The sequence below is a fragment of the Onychostruthus taczanowskii genome, unplaced genomic scaffold (assembly GCF_017590055.1).
Source record: "Onychostruthus taczanowskii isolate IOZ18803 unplaced genomic scaffold, ASM1759005v1 scaffold12, whole genome shotgun sequence".
Classification (NCBI taxonomy): domain Eukaryota; kingdom Metazoa; phylum Chordata; class Aves; order Passeriformes; family Passeridae; genus Onychostruthus; species Onychostruthus taczanowskii.
The window spans coordinates 8,836,080-8,855,919 of NW_024498351.1; the positions used below are offsets into that span (position 1 = coordinate 8,836,080).

General features: G+C 41.8%; 1 protein-coding gene across 1 annotated transcript in view; it reads left to right on the plus strand.

Annotated features, from left to right (window-relative positions):
* The first annotated feature begins 205 nt into the window (after positions 1 to 205).
* The window catches only part of CPE (carboxypeptidase E), a 55,895-nt gene continuing 36,260 nt past the window's right edge, over positions 206 to 19,840 (plus strand). Inside the window, exon 1 of the mRNA XM_041428016.1 lies at positions 206 to 501. Coding sequence (XP_041283950.1) covers positions 222 to 501 — 280 coding nt within the window. The 5' untranslated portion in view covers positions 206 to 221. The remainder of the gene's footprint in view (positions 502 to 19,840) is intronic.

Here is a 19,840-nt window from a genome sequence, read left to right on the forward strand (position 1 = left end):
TTATCGCAGCTGGTAGATGACAACAGCTTGAGCGGCTTTCGCCCGCATCGTGCGGCGCCCGCCCTCCGCGGGAGCGCTCGGGACGCGGATCGGGGCGGAGCGCCCGGTCCCGCCCCGCCCCGCCCGCCGCCCCCCGGCTCCCTCCCGCTCCCTCCCGCTCCCTGCTTCCCTCCCTTCCTCGCTGGGTGCCGCCGGAGCTGGCGGAGCAGCAGGCGGGCGGGATGGCGGCGCGGGTGCTGCTGCTGGCGCTGTGCGCGGTGCTCGCTGCCTGCCGGGCCGCGGCAGAGCCGGCGGCGGCGGCCGCCAGCCGGCGGCGGCGGCTGAGCGCCGAGGAGGGCATCTCCTTCGAGTACCACCGCTACGCCGAGCTGCGGGAGGCGCTGGTGGCCGTGTGGCTGCAGTGCCCCGCCATCAGCAGGATCTACACGGTGGGGCGCAGCGCCGAGGGCCGGGAGCTCCTGGTCATCGAGATCTCGGACCGGCCCGGCGAGCACGAGCCCGGTAAGGGGGGGCGCGGCCCGCGCTGCCCGCACCTGCCCGGTAACGGCGGCGGGCGCGGCCGCTGTCCCTGGAGCGCTCGCTGCGGCACCGGCACCGGCTGCCAGCCACCGCTGCTTTGTGCCGCTGCTTTCGCGCCCGTTGCAGCAAGGAACGCCTGCATTCCCCGTAACATGCCGGGTTCGCCGGTAGGGCAGGCGCTGGCCGCCCTCCCCGCAGGAACCGCAGCGCCCGGGGAGCGGCGTGAGGCAGGAGCGCCCCGTGGGAGCGGCGTGTGGCGGCCAGGCTGTCCCCGGGCATGTGTCACCCACCGCGGCGCGCTGCGGGCGCCGGCACGGGTGCCTCGGGATGCGTGGTTGGGCGTACTTAAGAGTTTGGGACACCTTTATCAAAGGGAATGTGATTGATGCCGTGCGCTTGTATTCCACCTACGATGGTGTCAGTTTCATTGTTTTCGCTTTTAGAATCGATAGTGTCGCTGATGTCCGTCTGTGAAAGGGCTTATCCGTGAGGGCTGCTCGGTACCTTTGGCCCAGCCATCAGCCTTCCGCAGTCATGTCCTCACATTTCCCTCTCTGGGTTGCAGCACAGGTCTGGAAGTCCGTGACTTTTAGGTGGAGGTGTGGCTTCTGTGTCTCTCCGGCGATTTGGCCTATACAATTAGTGCTTAATATTCTGCTTTATGGCCTAAATATAACCTTGCTTTGTGTCCTCAAGAGACTTAATGTTGGGGCTACAGATAGAACTTAGAGGTTATAGGATATTGGACATAAGGGGGATGCAAGAGGGTAGCAAAGCAATGTCTTGGAATGAAAAATATGGGGAATGCAGTGAAATTTGAAAAATTTCCTTGTGGTGTGTTACCATCTGATAAGAGGGGTAAGGGTCCTGAAGCTAAGAATGAGTCTATTGCCGCTTTGTAATTTGTACACTAGAATGCTAACAGTAATTCTGGGATTTTGCATTGCTGCCAGGGAACAGCAGCTATAGCTCATTTATGTGACTGTTGTGTCAAGCCAGCTGAAAGGGACAAAAAGAGCAGCACACTGTGCAGTCTCAGATGGGGCTATGCCTCTTTCCGGAGACACACTTATCTTGGTGTCACTGATGTGAGAAAGGGCTTGCCATGGAGCCCAAGCTAAAGGGAATCCACAGTATATGAATAAAAAACTGCAAAGAAGAAAATTTCCTATGGATTGCATCCACATACAAGCTATAGGCAATGTCAAACATGTCCTGGAATGTGCTCGGCACCTTACTAAGGGAGCCCTATAGACAAAAATGCCACATCTTGCAATGTCCGAATCACGTGTCAGGGAATGTGATGAGGCCTGGCAATCTTTAGTGGTGGATGCTGAAAATGCTGGTTTTTGAAGGGGATTAACCAGGGTTTGAACCACAGCAAATTCATTGTTTTGTTTCAATCCTCACTTTCATTCTGTGAGGTTCTGAATATTTCTCAAAAAGTGGAGTGCTACTCCTCTCTGCAGTGGTGCATGAAAGATACTTGGGATCTTTTTGGGAAAGGCACCAAGACAGACCTCATGCATAGTTTCTCTTGCACTCCTTAGAATTGTAAAAACATTGATACCACCCCTGCTTCTTTATTACAGAGCCTAAGCACCTATATATTGTGCCAATGGTTGCATTAGAGGTATTTTCTTCTTAAAAATGTGCCCTTTCTTCTACTGTGTAGTAAAAGGCAGCACTGTTTATTTTTCTATGGGAGCTTTTTTGAGCTGTGCAGTAAAAGAAGTGGAGCCTTGTACCAGCCTTGGCAGGAAATGTGAGACTGATTCTGCTCATACCTGAAGGGGGAACCCTGCTCTCTTTTACCATCCGTGCTTGATTCCCAGGGCAACAACCAGAGTAAGGATATTTTGTGTGGTAAAGCTTGCAGCATCAGAATCTGATTTATCATCATCTATTTTTATTAAAAAATTATGGAATCAAAGACACACATCTACATACATATAGTTACTTTTCATTTTTCCCAGACAGCCAAAAAGTTGTAAGTTCTGAACATAATCACTTCCTGCAGGACATCCTGAATGTCACAGGAATTATTTTTTAAATCTAGGGAAGTATGAACAAAATATATGCTGTGGTTCATAGATTTATAGTCTATAGAGAGCTCATGCTTCTAGAAGGCTGATGAGTACACAGGGATGATACCTGAATAATCTAGTGAACAGCTGTGAAACAAAAAAATGTTTGTGTTCACTTAGTGAGCAAGTTGATGACAAAGTAGATCAGGAAAGTGTCAGCAGAGCATCAGTAAAGACTCTTTGTACTGAGTGAAGAGGCTTTGTACTGAGTAAATCAAATACTGCATATACATGCAACCATTGCATAATCACGTGTATGGCATGGCTGTGTAGCCTTGTTTGAATGCATTTGATTGTATGCAAGCACATAAATCAAGTTCAATTTTTTGGGTATCAGCTATTTTTGCAAATTAATTTGTAATATATGTGCAATATTTGAAAAAAATTGCTTGAGAGAAAAAAGGAAAACTTCAGAAATTTGCTTTAGACCTCCAAGGCAACTGGAAAAAATCCTCAGTGAATGAAGAAACTGGAACAAATCCTAATAGCCTCGTTTTTTCCTGGGGTAAATATTCATTAGGAGGATTTTTTTAAAGTCCTGGTACTGCATTGGAAGTCAGAATGACTTCATAAGGGCCAGTCTGGTTTCTTGCACAGTCATACCACTTGTCTTTGCGAATGTTGGAAACCCGAATTAGTCACCTGCGCACCACGAGCTGAGCCTGCACTGAGCTCTTCCCGAGGACACCATAAATGCCAGAAGCGTGAGACTGCCTGAAGCTTCTGATGCTACATTAAACACTGAGAGAATGTGCTGCCTTTCTGCAAACGTGAGCACCACACTAGCTGGGCTTCAACTGTGCTTCGTGTTTTAAAAATGTTTGTTTGGGTTTTTATTGTGGCAACAATTTCTTTAGGGTGATGCTGCGTTTATATGGGAGATTGGAGCCTGCAGTCACTAATGGAAAAGAAGCCCTTGAATAAGCAAAAACACAACCCAGAGATGAAGGTATTTGAACTTCGTCAAGTTTTATACCAAGGCAGAAAACATCACTTTGAGTTGCTGAGGGCAAGGCAGTGAAGGCAGAGAAAACTTGAATGAACTGTGTCAGTGTAGCACGTGTTGCATGAATGTAGACTGGAAGCAATCAAAATATTTTGGAGTAGCTTTGATTGCATGAGAAAATACAGTTTCGTCCCTGTACCCACCAAAAATTGACAAAGTTGACAGAAGCCTGTGGACAGCAAGGTCAGACAAAATGAGAAGAAAGAAGCTGGGAAGTGGGAAGTTGATGGTGGACCAGGGGAAAACAGGACATTTGATGGCAAAGCACAGATTTATTTTTGTTTTTTTCTGGGACAATACTTTGCCTTCGTTCACATGCAGGAGAATACCGACTACTCCTGAGAGAGGAAATAGGCTCTTGCTCTCGATGTCTGATGTTCTATTGAACAGAATATTAATGATTTTTTTGTTCATCCTTTTCCCCACAAGCATCTTTAAAAATATTTCAAATGGAAGGATACTACTACTAATTTGTAGTAGAGTGAGACAATTGATTTTCTAGAAAATGACACCGTTTTTAGTTTCAAACAACAAGGCATCATGAAGTGGTGAGGCAGGAGCACACCGTGTGTGAATTGAGCGGTGCAGCTGTGACTTGGAACATTCACAGGGCCCTGTGGGTGTGACTTCAGTCAATTTTATGAGGTGCAACTCAGCTACAATAATTCTTGGACCCATCACTTTGTCAAAGACTCCACTTGGCAGGGTGAGGAAATGAGCTGGGTTGGTCACTGCTGGCACTGAGCCTAAATAAGCTTCTAGGCTTCCCAAATTGCAGCTCCTGTACTAGCCCCTCCAAAGCCCCCAGATGTGAGGCTCTCAGTTTTCTCACACCCCAGCCATGCAGTGCTGGAACCATTTCCTCCTGCAAAAAAATAATTAGAGGGTGACTAAGAGAGAAGTGAAAATCATGGCTCTGTATTGGTGAATGGATAAATCCAAGATCTGTCTGCTAATACAAACAGGTTTTTATTCTGTCAGTGAAGTGCTCCTGTATTCAGCTGTGGCACCAGCCATGCAGACTGGTACTTTCAGTGGTAAGAAGGTGGCATAAGTAAAGCTGATGAATTTACAGGGAGAAAAATTGTTTCTCGTAATGCCTTTGTCACTGTTGCACAAAACCCATTTTAAAATATTTCTTGATTTATTGTAATCTAAATGAGTCTGCAGCTGTTTAAGAGAACCATGAGCAGGTGCTTCTCTTTTTCAAAAGACAGCAGGAAGAAGAATGAGCAAACGTGTAGGAGACTGCTGAGGTTTCAGGCCAGCATGGGCAGGAATCAGCTGTGCCACTGTAGGTGGCAGCCAGAGTGGGGAGTGACACTGGATGTCACCTGTGGGTGTTACGGGCTGCCCTGCTTCAGAGGAGTGGGTGCAGTGCTGGGGTTGGTGGCAGTGTTGTGTCCCTGGTGATGTCAGAAGCACACAGCTCCTCTCTTGGTTATGGAGATGCCATCAGACACAGTTGTTCTAACCTCATTATCTACAGTTAATTGCACTTGATTTTCTGAATCTTTCTTTTCCTTGTGCCCCAAGTCTGCACGTAAAAATCTTATGAGCTCTTTGATTGGACCTGTTGATCTTTCCCATGTTTGAAAAGCATTAGTACAAATTGCACATGGCAAGAGCTTGTTATTAAATCTAGGTATTAGAGAGCAAGCCCAGTTTGTGTGCTCGAGGTTTAAGCAAACACCAGTTTATATCAAGGGCCACTCATGTAGTGTTCCCTTTCTAAAGGGAGATGTTGAAGGGTACAGAGGTGGTCGCTGGTGGATGTGCGTGCACTTTGTTCATGCTCACCCAGCTGCACTGCACAAAGGTAGGGGCTGTAAATAGGTCGGTGTCAGCAGAGCACTTTGTATCAGGAACACAGGAGGTGCTGTGCTGACCCTGTTGTGCTTTCACCCTTTCTGTCAGCTGTGCTTTAGCTGCTCTCCTGCTTAGGTTTGCAATCCTCCTTAAAGGTGAGCTGCTGCCTGGGCACCTGCAGCACCAGGCGAGCAGGAGCAAGGCAGCTGCTGGTGTCTCTATAGGGGTGGATAGAAAATGCAGAGCAAAACATGGTTGAGCTTATTCCTCATTCTGCAGTTGGAATTTTTCTTTCCTTTGTGCCTCAGGGAACAGATTTTCTTTCAGAGTTGGTGAGGACGTTCTGGCTTTCTCATCACAAACTGTCAGGGATATGCTGCTGGCTCGCCTGCTGGGAGTGCAGATCTGGGGCGGGCTGTACCTCCTGCATTCTACGGAAGGCTGAGAAGCTGTAATTACCTTTTCAGCAAAATCCTTATGGGTTTTTGTGCCGGGTAGGGAATCCCTCTGAAGTCACCCAGCTAGGATTTGGCCTGGGGTAGTTTCTGGCAGGATGATTTTAATGCTGTCTGCATTCAGAGTGGGATGTTCAGTGTCCTTCACAGACTGTGCAGGTTGTGCAGGTCTCGCTGTAGAGCAGCATGAAGATGGCTGCATGTGCGTGCTGAGTGAATTTTTTAGACTTTTAGATTCTTCTTCCTTAATTTTATCTTTCTTAAATAATTTTTCCTTAATAGTTCCGATTTCATCCTATCTCAGTTCTCATGTTCAGCTAAAAATAGAGGTGTAGAACACAAAGCAAGAAACGTCTCACAGAACTGATGCAAATCAAGGAGAGGCAGACTCATTTACAGATCTCATTCGCAGCTCGTTGTTAATGCCATTCACGTTCCCATTGAAGTCAATGGAAATTCCCAGTAAGTGTGGTTAGGCAGCTGTGCTAGGCAGTCTGCAGTGTTCCCGACAGATACAATGCTCTCCTCACTCCAAATCGCTTCACTGACCGGTATTTAAAGACATCCCTTTTTGTTAGAACATTTAAGAAAGGGTTAATAGAGGCTGTGTGCTACCTGCGGAAGCACAGTGCATCCCAGCTACTGCATCTCAGCTGTTTATCTTTTATTTGCTGGAATAACACAAATGGTAAACAAGCCGGGTTAAAAAGGTCTGTAATCGTTAAGAATAAACATGGCTCTACAGAAGGCAGTTGTTTTACTTTTCAGACTTGAAATGAGTCTGAGTATGCAGACTATTCAGGGTTTGTTGATCTGACCCCGACTGCTTTTGACAATCCCACTCCTTTTGAAAGAGTTGATTACTTTAATTTCTTCCAAAGAGAAGAGTTGTCATCACCTCCCACACCTTCAGAATGCCTTATCAGTTCCCAAAGAAAACAGAAGGGGAGCCTGTTTTGTTGTTGTCTCGTCTTAAAGTGATGTTTTATTAGGGTGGCAATAATGCAAACTCCAGAGAATTTGTGAGGAGTCTATAAAGCATTGGTATTTCCCAAGATTTTGTGACATGTATTGTCAAAGCCAGTAAGTTGGAGTTGTGTGATTTATCAAAAGTGACCTCGTTATTAAAATATTTTAAATTTTTTTTTTTTCAGGAGAAGCTGTTTATTATTCTGTAATTTAGTAATCAATATCTCAAGTCTTTAAATAGCATGGAGGATGAAAAACACAAGAGGGGTCTTCTGATTTCAGCATAAACACAAATTTTTGGTTGTGACAGTGGAGTTGCTGCTAGACTCCTCTGACAATTTACTACTAAAACTTGTTTGGAATTAATTCTGTGTTCATTACATCTAATTTCTGTTTTCAAAGATGGCATGTGATTTAGAAGCCTACATACTGGGCATGCATATTCATGCTGTAATCTCCGTTTTCCTGGTCGGAGGAACACCTCTAGGCTAGGCTGCAGTGCCCCCTGAAAGGATCTGTTTACTGACTGTAAGAGCAGCTAACATTGGGTAGGCTTCTGACTTAAAAACAAGAGCTCATGGTTAAAATCTGGTGAATCCCACCCTTCATGTATCATCATCTAATATGCCTTGTTGTGCTTTATGTGCTATTTTTGCAAAACATACAGTTTATGAACCATGTCTGAGCTTTTTTCAGCACATTAATTTATTTTGCTAAGCCCTCATATCTATTTTAATTCATGTTCCTCCTAAGAAAAAGTCTCATGCATGTATTACCACAAAGCCTTGCTGTTCGGTGGATTTGGAATTAAACTGTGAAGAAGACTAGTAACTCAATCCTCTTAAAATCTTTTTGGAATCAAAAAAAGTGAAAACCATGGTATGTACTTCAAGGCATCAGGGTAAGGTAATTGAAATGATTGCTAGGGTTACAAGGAGCAGAGTAAAGGGTGTAAACAGCATTTTGGAGTGAGGTGCACATCAAAAGCCAGCGTTCAGTGAATTCAGTGGGAATGGGGTGTTATATATGAAGATTATTTTCTAGTGTGCTGGGGCTAAATGAAGATATCAAGGGTCTATGTAGTAAAAAGGCTGGAAATAAAAGTCCTTTTGAGTAAAACGGTGGCAGAGTAGGCAGGTTTGGTCTGCTGTGGGACAGGAAATTGAGCTCTTTTGTCTGCCATACTCAGCTTGTATCATCTCAGGATAAGGGTGAAAGCTGATGGTGTTCTGGCAGTGGGCTAGGAGCTCTGCAGAGCGACAGTGCTGAAACTGAGCTAGTCCCAGCTTCACGTGCTGGGGTTTTGGGATTTGGAGCAGAAGTTCTGCCATACTGTGAAGAAAAGACTGTACGTACCAGGGTGCTGTAGCTGCCCCGGCAATGAAGTTGTCGCCTCTCTTGCTGCTTTCAGGGACACTGTTGGGGAAAAGGACACGACTAAAAGTGAGGTCTTGGTCCATGGTGTCCTTCCCTTTGAAATGGAGGTTTCCTGCAGGCTGCCAGCGCTGTGCTGGCTGAATTGGCATTGGTCACATCTTCCTGTCACAGCAGCAGGTGTTGTCAAAGGGCTGTGAGGTTTGGGTCAATATGAAGCCATATGTTAGAGATGTATCTGTGTACCTACAATGGCCAGGTAAGAGAGAATCTTGAATCATAAACCTGTGGCTGGCAGTTCAAAGGCAGTAAACATTTGTTTTTAATTAATTTCCAAAGAGAGACATTTATAATGTATAAGCTAGTAGCTGCTTCCTGGTAGTTGTTCATACTGAATTATGAGCAGAACCTCACATCCTTGTTTGCTTGCAAATGAAGTCCCGTGTTCTTTGCATGGAGCTGCACATCGCCTTGGAGTGTGAGCTGCCTGATTTATGATCAAAGATACTGTTCTGGCTGCAGAACCTGCCCAAAGCAAGAACAACCTCATATAAAATTTCGATAGCCAAACCAAATTTCATTTTTATATGTTTTAAAATATTAAAGAAAGCAAGCAAGCAGCGCTGGGTGGCCGGGGAGTCACTGCTCCGCTCATGGCACACACCACTGCAAGTTCACCAGAGTATATATACTGTTTGTAAGCCTACAAAGCATTTTCCGGTGTGCTTGGTTAGTCCAAATCAGCAAATATCAATAAGCTGGGATCAGCAATTTCATAATCTTTCCAGGTGGTCGTTGGCTTCCTGTCATTCTTGTGCTTGTCTGCAGGGAGGCCTTTCACTGGTCTCTGCTACATCTTGTACAAGTGCATCAAGCTTTTTATAATACATAAGCATGTAGTTGCTTTGTTGCAGTATCCCTTAGCTTTACCTCAACTTCCTCTATTTTTTCCTAAGTCGATTTTCCCACCTCATCTCTTTCACTCTACTATACTTCTTGTATTTCTTTGATGCTTTATTTGTCTGTTTGGTCAGAAAGTTTCAGAATCGTTCTTTGTATCCACTTTTGGCACAGCATTTGCTGATTGCATTGCCAATTGACACGAATCACAAAAGCATTTTTCACACAACCTGAATGCCATTTTGAGTACTTATGCTTAGGGATAGACTTGCCTTAAGGCCAAAGGAAAAGAGTTGTTTGATCAGGGGAGACATCAGACTGGCCAAAGTTTATTGAACTGTTCTCTTGGCATCCTTGCTAGTCTAATGATCTGGTAGGTGTCTAGAAGGTATGGCCCAGACATTTGCCATATGAGTTCTCCAAACAAAGTACTTTGCTATGAGAAATGCAACTAAGAATTCAAAGATACAAAGAAAATGGAAGGACAGTGAGACATTTCAAAGGTTAAAACTTTCTGCATAGCTGTTTCCGCTACCATCACATTAGAGATATCTGGATAATACATGTGTGAACTACCACATGGTTGTCTCCTGACATTTTTGGCTGCAAAACATTCATTTGAATTTTATTTTTGGGTCCCTCAAACTCAGCTTCACTGTCCTTCAGTTACACATTGTTGTCCTTCAGTGTTATGAGTGGTGCATTGCTTGCACATTGATCATTCAAAAAGAAACTTTTTTTTCCTGTGCTAAACCAAATATTTTGCGGTTTTGGCAGCATTTTGGCTTATTGCACACAAGCACAGTTCTAGAACTATAAGCAAAATTGGGGTGAGTCTAAGACATGAATAGACACTTTTTACACACCTGAAAAATGGTACTTCAAAGGAAGCCTTGTGACTGTGGTAAGCTGACTCTCCATGTCAGATCTGCACCTGGTAAGACTAGACCGTGATGAAATTTTTCCTCCCACCCAGCTGCTGAGCATCCACAAATCAAGCTGAAGTCAGTGGGAGATATTAATCTGAATTTAAGCAGGAGACTTATAAATCCTGATAATAATGTACCCTAAATGTTTAAGCCAGCTTGCATGTGTATTCTAAAAAAAGAAAGCTAAATGTGACTCTAATTTTGTAATAGCCTGCACTTAAGGAGTGAGTGGTCCAAGTTTATGCTGCTCTTGATGAAATATCTTCCTTCTCTTTGGTGACATCAGTACATGGAGAGGGAAAAAGCTGGGAGGTGGAAAAAGGTTGGGAGCTGGGCTTTCATATGCTTAAATTTTAAACATGGCCATTGTAAGAAGTTGTTTCACAGAGAGGAAAGTATACTTTCTGGTGAAGGATGGCTGGCTGCTTTCCTGGCTCTGGTGGGAATGTTTTGTGGTTTTGGGCAAGAGCACCCTCTCCCTGTGGCTCAGGTTCTCCTCTCCTTGCCTAGGTTCTCAGCTTCCATGCTGGGTTTGCGTGTGGCTGTGCCGTGTACCCAGTGACATAAATATGGCAGGAGATCTTTCTCCTTTTCAATGCCTTTATTAAAGAGATTCAGCTCAGGTGGGGAGAAATCGACGGGTCGCGCCCACGCCGCCGCTGTCCCCAAGAGTGGCACAGAGGAGGAGGGTGATGCAGCTCTGTCCGCTGGTCTGCAGGCAGAGCTGGGGACTGCGTCCTCACGGGAGATTGGCAGATTCCTAGTTTTCAGTCCAACGCTCCCGGTCCCTTCCTTAGGGGGAACATCTTGAGGTCAGGGTGTGAAGCAAAAAGGATCCAAGCAGGCACTGGACTTCGCGCCCATCCTTAGACATCACCTAGGGTCCTCTCCTTCTATATTGGTTCGTTGTTTTTAGGGGTTTTCTAGGAAAACGGGAAAATTTTGGCGCGGTGCATTTCTCATTTGCATACGTGGTCCCAGGCCACTCCTATTCTCCTGGGCTGCGTGTCCAGGTGTAGCTCCGGGGCAAGCATTGGGAGAACAATGGCTAAATCACCAACCATTAACGGGCAATTAAAGAACTCTTTACAATTAAGCTAATTTAACAGCAACTGGTCCCACCGTTTTTTTTTTTCCTGTAACCTTAAATAAAAAGAAGTATATTTTTATTCATAACACCCAGTGTAGAGGTACTTGAGAGACAGCATGTGGCTCAGCACTTGATCTACCTTTAACAGGCAGTTCCTACCTGCTTCCTGTCAGATTTTGCCTAGTTGCAAGTAGCCCCAATATTTGTGTTGACTTAGCTATGCTAATGGACATATGGTGAGGAGTCATCAAGAGTTTCTCTCCCTATTTGCCTGCTGCACATCCACAGTTTTTTGTTTTGTTTAAAGATCTGCCTTCACAGCAGATAAATATAAAGAAGGAAGCAAATCCTTTTCTTCTGGTGCTGATAGGGAGAATCACAACAGAGACATCAATATTTGCAAGGTTTCCACGTGTTGCAGATAAGGGAACAAATCCATAGTCAAAATGAATTGCTAACCTTCAGTGAAAATCTTTCAGTACAAATCTTTAGTGGAAAAACCTATAAATAAACAGAAACAGAGGAACATCTGTTCCTTGATTCTCCATGAAGCAGCTGATAAAAATAAAATCTGTATTATAACAGTACCCAGTACAAGATGAAAAAGTACCTGACAATGGAACTCCTCCTGAATAGAGAAGTTTAGGAGCCAAGAAGCTCATCTGACTTGAAAATTGAAGAATTGTCTGAAATAGATGTTGCCATGGAGACAGATAGGATTAGCAGCCTGAGACTGATTTCATTGGTCTGCTGCTAGCACAAGTTGCTTGTTTGAGTAGCATTAATATGTTGTCTCATGCTGCTTTATATGCTGAGACCATCTGGCATTAGTGGTATTTAAAGGTGCAGTCCTGTTACGGAAGGAGTTGGCGGACATGGTTTGATTTATGTTTGTAAGACAAGCTAAAAGAGTTGCAGGGTCTTTGAAAAGCTGCCTTGTGCACAAAAATATTCTGAAAAATCCTAGATTGTACAGAGATGAAGTGGGGCTTTGGGAAACAGTGCGAGGAATTTCAGAAATTTGCTTTATACTCAGTCAGCACATATTTGAAATATTCTCTGCACAAATACACACTTCTGCATGTTTCTTCAGGTGTGAATGTGAAAACAGCCAGAGTTTTTCAAAAATAAGCCTTTTCCCTGTAAAGCTGCTTGGGAACTACAGCTCCACCACCTTGAACGAACACAAGATCATATTGTTTATTAAGGAAAAGTATGTTGCAATGCTGCAGGGTTAAATGAAGAAATTAAGGTCTAACCAAACAGAGACCCTTTAGCTTACTTCAGAGTCCATGATTTCAAGAAAAAAACTTTTCTTTTAGTTTGACTATATACCTTCAAAAATATATATTTTTAGCAAAGGATTTGATAAGAAAGACAGTTTGTAGAGACTAAGATAAACCTTATCTTTAATCTATTTATATCAATGAGTCTTCATCTGCTTTCCTTAATACCACTCTGGAGTGGGAGTTGTCTTCCAAAGGAGCTTATATGACAGTGCTGACATGCCTCAGATGCTTTTAAATTTTCACTATTTTGTTCTTTGATAATTATTATCATGGTACTTAATTATTGTCAGGACTTTTTCCCCAGACAGAGATGAATGGTTAGAGTGACCAAATAAGAGCCAGTAAATATTCCTGTCTGAGTCTGAGTTTTTCTGGAGGCTGGGCATGGTAAGGAAAGTGGCTAGGAGGAAAACTAGCTGGAGGCTTTGTTCTCCTGGATAGACTTAAAACTGGGTGAAATTTGAAGTCAAGTCTCTATAATTATTCCTAAGCTTGATAGGCATTTTTACATTTATGTTACATTTTTACAGCTTACTGATATTCTGAAACTACTGATGGAGAGCATTTCTAGCAGTGTTCTGCAGCAGTGCAACATTTGTCCTCAGGTATCTATGTGATTGATATTTCTTGGATATCAGTGTGAGGTGTGTAGTACAATAATAAAATGAAACAAGGACAATGGGTCTGTTCCACAAATCTTTAGGTTTTAAGCTTTTTTTTCTGGAGCTCTGACTTTGGTGCCAAAACAAATTCTTCATATAATTTTGCTTCAAGTGCAGGACCCAAGAAATACATAGCTGTGAATGTCCTCACTCCTTCAAATAGCTTTAGAATCATTATGTTTGGTGCTTGATGTTTTTACAGCTTAGTTCTGTTTTAACAAAATGAATATAAGGCGCAGGAAGAAAGCCAAATAACTTGTGTTCCCAGCCTGCTCCCAACCCCCTATTCCTAGTTTGCAAATCAGTTTGCCCCGTTTTGTTTGCTTGTTTTTAATGCTGCCATTCAGTTCTCTCTGAGACAAAGCTCGGGTGCAGTTTTGGGTGTCAGTGCACCCCAAGACCCACCTCATGGTGATACAGATGTTACTGCCACAGAGCTGTTGGCTGCTGTTACCCCTGAGCAGTCTTCCAGCTTGTCATGTCTTGTGGCCTCCCGTGCATCTTCCTACTCTCACAGCACATCATGTTTCCACAGAGTGCTAAAGTATTAAAAACACCCTGAGAGGCTGTGCCCTAAATGATTGTGGACACTTTGGTTTAGGTAAACCCACAAGTAAGAACTTCCTGGAGACCCTGTGGTCCAGGAGTAGCCTTCTTCATCCCTGGGGAGGTCAGGAGGGATCCTGGCCTGAGGAGCTGGGGTATAAGCCACCTACACTGCTTGATGTAGGGGTCTTCTGGGTGCTTGTTGGTTTTCAGTTTTATTATTCATACTTAAAAACTTCATTTCTGATTTTGGCCAGATGCTACTTAATTCCTTCGCATTATTTCATTTGTTTCAGTTCTCCAGATACTGACATTTGACATACCACTATTTATAGTCTAGGAATGAACTTTTGTTTTTTCTCCATTCCATTCATTTCCAGGGATAGAATGATGCTTCAATTCTTGCTGCATTTCCATAGCATTGAAATGAGCTGACTGTAGCCAATTAAGCTACTCACTGAATATTTCAGTGTGAAAAAAGGTGATAGAATTAAGAAACAATAGCATCTGAAATAGCACCAGTTGTGCTACATAACATTCTGCTGAGTTGCAAAGTCTGCTGACTTGACTGTCTGAAATTGAAATAGTTGCAATCAGGCTTTCTTGTCTGAAGTGTCCAACACAATTATTTAAATTTACTATTAAAGTGAAGTGGAATGAATGCAGATTAATGTTTTTCAAGTTTTGTGATATATTTTACCAGTAGCCCTGAAAACTAATGATATGGAAATGTGCTGTTGAAATGACCAGCCATAGGTGGCTCATGACACATTGTTCTCATAGTACCACTGCAATAGCACTGTATATACAATAGCTTTATTTTAACAATAGATGTTCTATTTTCAGTGGATTACTAAAATATGATTCCATATGATGGGAGCAATTTCAGAAACTTGTAGTTAAAAACAGCTGAATCATCAGAAGGTGGAATGTGTCCTGTATGAAGAAAGAATTAACAAAAGGCTCCAAACATGCTTTGTTTAAATATAAACAGAGCTGTTATTAGATTTATGCTTCCTAAGGTTTGTCCCAGGACAGTTGCTCCTTTGGGTATCCTTCCAGTGCTGCTCCTGTAATCCCAGTGAAATCACAGTATGAGGTCAATCTGTAGTGCTCAGTTATTTGAAGTGAAGGCTGGAAGAAGATTTAGTGCCGGTGTATACCTCTGACTTCCCCCTCGAAGTTGCAGGGAATATTTGTTGTGCCTGCTCTGCAGCTCACCCTCTGGGACCTGGGGCAGCAGGGCTTGCGCAGCTTGTGGCAACCTGTGGCAGGGAATCCTTTGGTGTCTGAGATGGCCAGACACCACAGAAACTGGAGATACTGTCTGGTGCAGTCCAGTCCATTCTCATTTTCTCTTTCCTAGCAGCTGAAAGGATTAGGATGATCTAAACAAGAAAAAAATGTTCTTTAGTGTCCTCTCTAATGACTTAGTGGCATTGTCTTCTGCTCATACCCATCCACTCTGTATGGACTTGATAGCACAGAATATGGTGTCTGTATGAGTTCCTTATTCACTTGGTATCAAAATTTACTTTATGTAGCTTTAAATATAAATTACAGATTTCATGTTGGTTTTATTTTTTTTTTTCTCCAGTGTAAAACACATTGTGAGGCAGAACATTGAGCATCATGCTACTAGAGTCTGGGAAGAGAGCTGCATATTGCAAGGGGAAAGTGACCATCCACAGCTGAATAAATTAAAATTTACTTGTTGTCAGTGCCTGCATCTGGGAGCACTTCCCAGATTATTTGTATTAAATATATGAACATTGAGCTAGATAGATTGTACCCTATTACTGGTATAAAAAATACAGGTCAAAACCTCTGCAAGCTTCCAGTTGGGATTTAGACTCATTGCAGCCTAGAAAGTGGGGAATGGCTTATATATTTTTCTGTACAAAGATTAATTTTAAACATTTTTTCTTCCTTTGTTTTGCTGGCTTTTCTATCCTTTTAACCCTTTTTAAAAATTTTTTTATTTTTTCTTTTTTTTTAGTCACTGCAGTTGTCTTTTAAAAGCAAGCACTCAAAATACAGCATGGGTGAAACAGAGGTGAGGAAACAGAGAAGACTAAAAAAATGTGGCTTTGCTACAGATTCTGTAGACTTTCTGTTTTCTCCAGCCTTAAAGGCTTCATTACAGGGTGTATCAAGATTGTACTGTCTAGAAGGAGGCTGTAGTTGTAATGTACAATAAGAACATGGCACATTAGTCAGCAATCTGTTTATAGCATTGTGGTTTAGAGCAGAAACCCTTTCTGTAGGAGATTCTCCAGCAGAATCTCAGGAAAACTGAAACAGCTGCAGCTGTAAAAGGAATTGTACATTAAAAAGACCAGGGAGAAACCACAGATAGAGATCCTCCTCTGTTATTTATAGCTGTATCATTAAATGTCCCTTTCAAAGCTTTGAACAGAGATAGAAATCACATTTACATTTAGATACATAAAAGGAATACACAAATGATGACATCAGTGGTTCAGCAGATGGCAAAATGATTGCTGCAGTCCCTTATGAACTGGGATCTGTCATTGCAGTTTTGTCTAAATGGAAACCTCTGAGCAAAAGAACAGGGGTTTTCAAGAGATAGGAAGTGTACAGGGTCTAACCTAGTGTCTAGGAGTAGAAGCAAGCAAAAAAAAATTTGTAATATTTCATCATTCAAAAAACAGGACTGTGGATCAAGCTCTTCCCTGCAATTGCTTTAGGTTAGAAATAAGTCCAATTCAGTTCAGACATCCTGCTTTTCTGTTATTATCCCTTTGATTACCCTTGTTACTCTTTGTTGTTTAAAAATACATTGAAATTAATGCAGAATAATTTCTCATTGTGTTTACTTGGCAAACTGGGTAGATCTTGTTTAATTTTTGAAGCAGTTTATAAGACATGCATAAGTGCATTTCAAGAAATGTATGTCAGGAGTTGCTTCTTCCAGCTTTCCCATTAACTGGTTCACACTGTATCTTCCAGGTAAGCAGTCAAAATTAAAACCTGTGAAAATCTATATGGAATTTAGTTCTGCATGCAATGAAGTCAGTTGAAGCTTAGCCAGGGACATTAAGGATCCAGAGTTTGATATATTGCTTAAACTATTAAGTACTATAAAAGCAAGACTCAAGAGAGAGCTATATGTGTCTTCATAAGCCATTAATAATAATATGAAATAACATACTGTTAATTAAAATTATGTGATTGTGTGTACATATTCGTGTGTCTGTGCACATTTTATATCAGGAATCTTCCAAAAGGTCCTCATAGAAAGGGAAAATCCAATCTCTCAGTTGCAGAGAATCTGGTTTTTGGGCTCTGTAACAGAGCCATTCTTACGTGGCATTGAAATTCACCAATTTTTTACCATGTCTTTTCAGGTGATTTCCTGGCATATATTGACCCATTTTTCAAAACTTGAAGCATTATTACATGTCATAGAAAAAGATCTGTTGAACTTTTTATCAACTCTATTAAAAAGTTACAGTGCGCTGAGGGAAGGTTTCTCAGGGCAGTCTGTTTGCTTGACTTGCAAGACTGAGGTCGGTATCTGTGACACTGTGGACACAGTGATCCTGTCTCTCCAGAGGTCAAGGCAAACCAGAATACCATTGGTAAGTGGCCAAATGAAAGATACCCCAGAAAACAGTGTTTCAAATGTTCACATTAGGCTCAAAAGCTTCAAAGGTCTGCTACGCTTAAACTACGTTCAAGTCAAGAGCTTGCTTTGTCTGCAATTCAGTAATTTCAAAGGGGAAAAACATAAATAACTTGAAAAAGGAAGTGGTCTTAGAGAATGGGAACAAAAATACCAAAAGTAACTTTCTAAAACTTTGTCATGTATTGAAGGGGTAGGAGCAGATAGGTTAGAGGGATATGGTGCATCTTGAATAACTGTTTTATTTAGTTCTCTGCAAATAGAGAAAAGACATGAAAGAATCTAGCTAATGTTAAAGTCTGTGAAAGTTCTTTAGATAAAAAGAAACAGAATTCTCCCAAGAGTGCTGATGTGTTGCTATGTGAACAATTATAGTGTGGTAGCAGAAAATGTTTACTGAGTGCCCACTATTCTAGGAAGGATTTTCTGTAGGCTATATCAAAAGAGAAAGAAGTGTTTTGATGCCAGTTAAAAAGATCTGTCTGTTTTGAGATCTTTTCAGTTGTATTTACTCTGAAGAATCATGGCAAGCCTATTTACCACTACTCAAACAGACTGAAATCACACGAGATTTAAGAAGATGTTCAAGGAAAGTTTTGTTCTTTTAAATTATTGATATGTGGATAATTATATGTGTGGAGAACAAAGTTATTCAGAAGAGAGAGGCACAAACCTCTCTCTTCTGAATAACTTCATAGGGTATCCACTAAATAATAAAACTGCAGTTGTACCAGAAAGTAGAAATGAAAATATGTTACCAGAGGTTTTCCTCTGTTAAAAGAGCCTGAGGATGTTGTAGCTGGAATTTTTTGGTGCTTATTTGTAGTACTAGCCTGTACTTCAACCTGCATCTTCATCACTGTCGTCACCCACTTAAGTAGGTTGAACTTGACCATGCTGCTTTCACACCTCCATTGACAAGATTTTCTTGTGCAGCAGGACTCTTCAAATTGAAAGTTAAAGCAAAGACCAGGATAAACAACCCACTCATTAAAGGAAACATCACAGATTTTTTAATGAGGACAGATATGAATTTATTATATTTCCTGATAATCTGGAGGTTGGCACCCTCAAGAAGAAATGGTATTCAACAGTGCGAGACATTCATTCCCAATTGGATTTGAGGTATTGTAATTGTGAAAAGAGGCAAGGAAAGAAATATTCTTTGTTGAAATGATGATGACATTATTATTATTATTATTAGGTTTTCCTTGATATTTTTGTGTAAAATAGTGTCTCTAGCTGATATCACAGAGATGAAGTTGATTGTTCTCATTCTTTTTGATACCACTGTGTTAATAAACTTCTTAAGATGGATTCTTTTTCTTCACATTTCCCTAGAAAAATAAATATAATTTTTTTAAGTAGTGAAATTGAATATAGCTACTATGAGTTTTTAAAAAAAATATTTGCTTTCTTCGAGGAACACTTTGGAAATTAGTATAAAACTTATTTGTGATTTTAAAGTTCTTTCCATGTTCTTTACTTCTTTACATTGTTTTTATGTTGGTTTTTTTTTTTTTTTAATTACAACTCTGGAGGGAAATTCCTGACCTTTTCATTTTTCCCATGGAAATGCTGAACTGTGTTTGACATGTCAACTCTATAAAGTTGTCATAATTATGGTTTCAGACCTGTGTCTCTGTGAAATTTCCTCAGGAACCATGAATCATAAGCAATGTTTGTAGATAGACTCTGGAATTACATTTCACTGATAAGTGGAGTGCAAACAATGAATGAAGAAGTGTCCTTAGTTAATTATCAAATGTTAACTATTTTTAGAATGATCAGAAGAGAAAGAACTGGGCAAAACTCTTTGTCATTCTAGTAAAAGTAAAATCACTTTTACTTTCATAGTAAGTAAGTATATATAATTTTTGTATGAATTTGACTTTTGAGAATAATCTGTAGTTAAATGTAATTTTGGATGGGAAGTCAACACAGTAGTGGAAACAATGAGCTGGCTTTTCTATGAACAGTTACGCAGTGCACTGCTTTCCACTGACCTAAGTGAGGGTAGAAATTGATTACAAGATATTTTCCAGAGGTAAGAATACTGTGATGATGGATATAATGGAAAAATGCAAGAGAGCAAGGTTGAAAAATGTCTCAGAGGGAGCAGTAAGTTTTGAAGCACTGAGCCTGTAGGGACAGCAGCTAAAATAATGTCACCTTTTGACACATAAACTGGGATAGTGCATGTCCCAGCGCTGTTCCAATGCATGTGATGTTCCATCAGTTCCAGTCACTGGAATAAACAACCCCAGTGTTATGGTGGGGGCTCTAGGAGGCCGAGCACTGGTTTTAGTGCTTGTTAAGGCCATAAAGAGTATAAATGCAAATACATCAGTGTGGCAGTAACCCAGGACACGTTGCTGCTGCTGTTGCTGCTTTGGGTGTCTGACAGGTCTCCAGTGAATTGGTGCTATTACTGTGCCAAACTGAATATTTTTCAGGACAGATGGACAGAGAGCAAAGGGTAAGGATTAAGCAGTGGTGAGGTCACAGGTGGAAACACTATTCACTGTGGAATACTTCATCAGAGAGAATGTAATT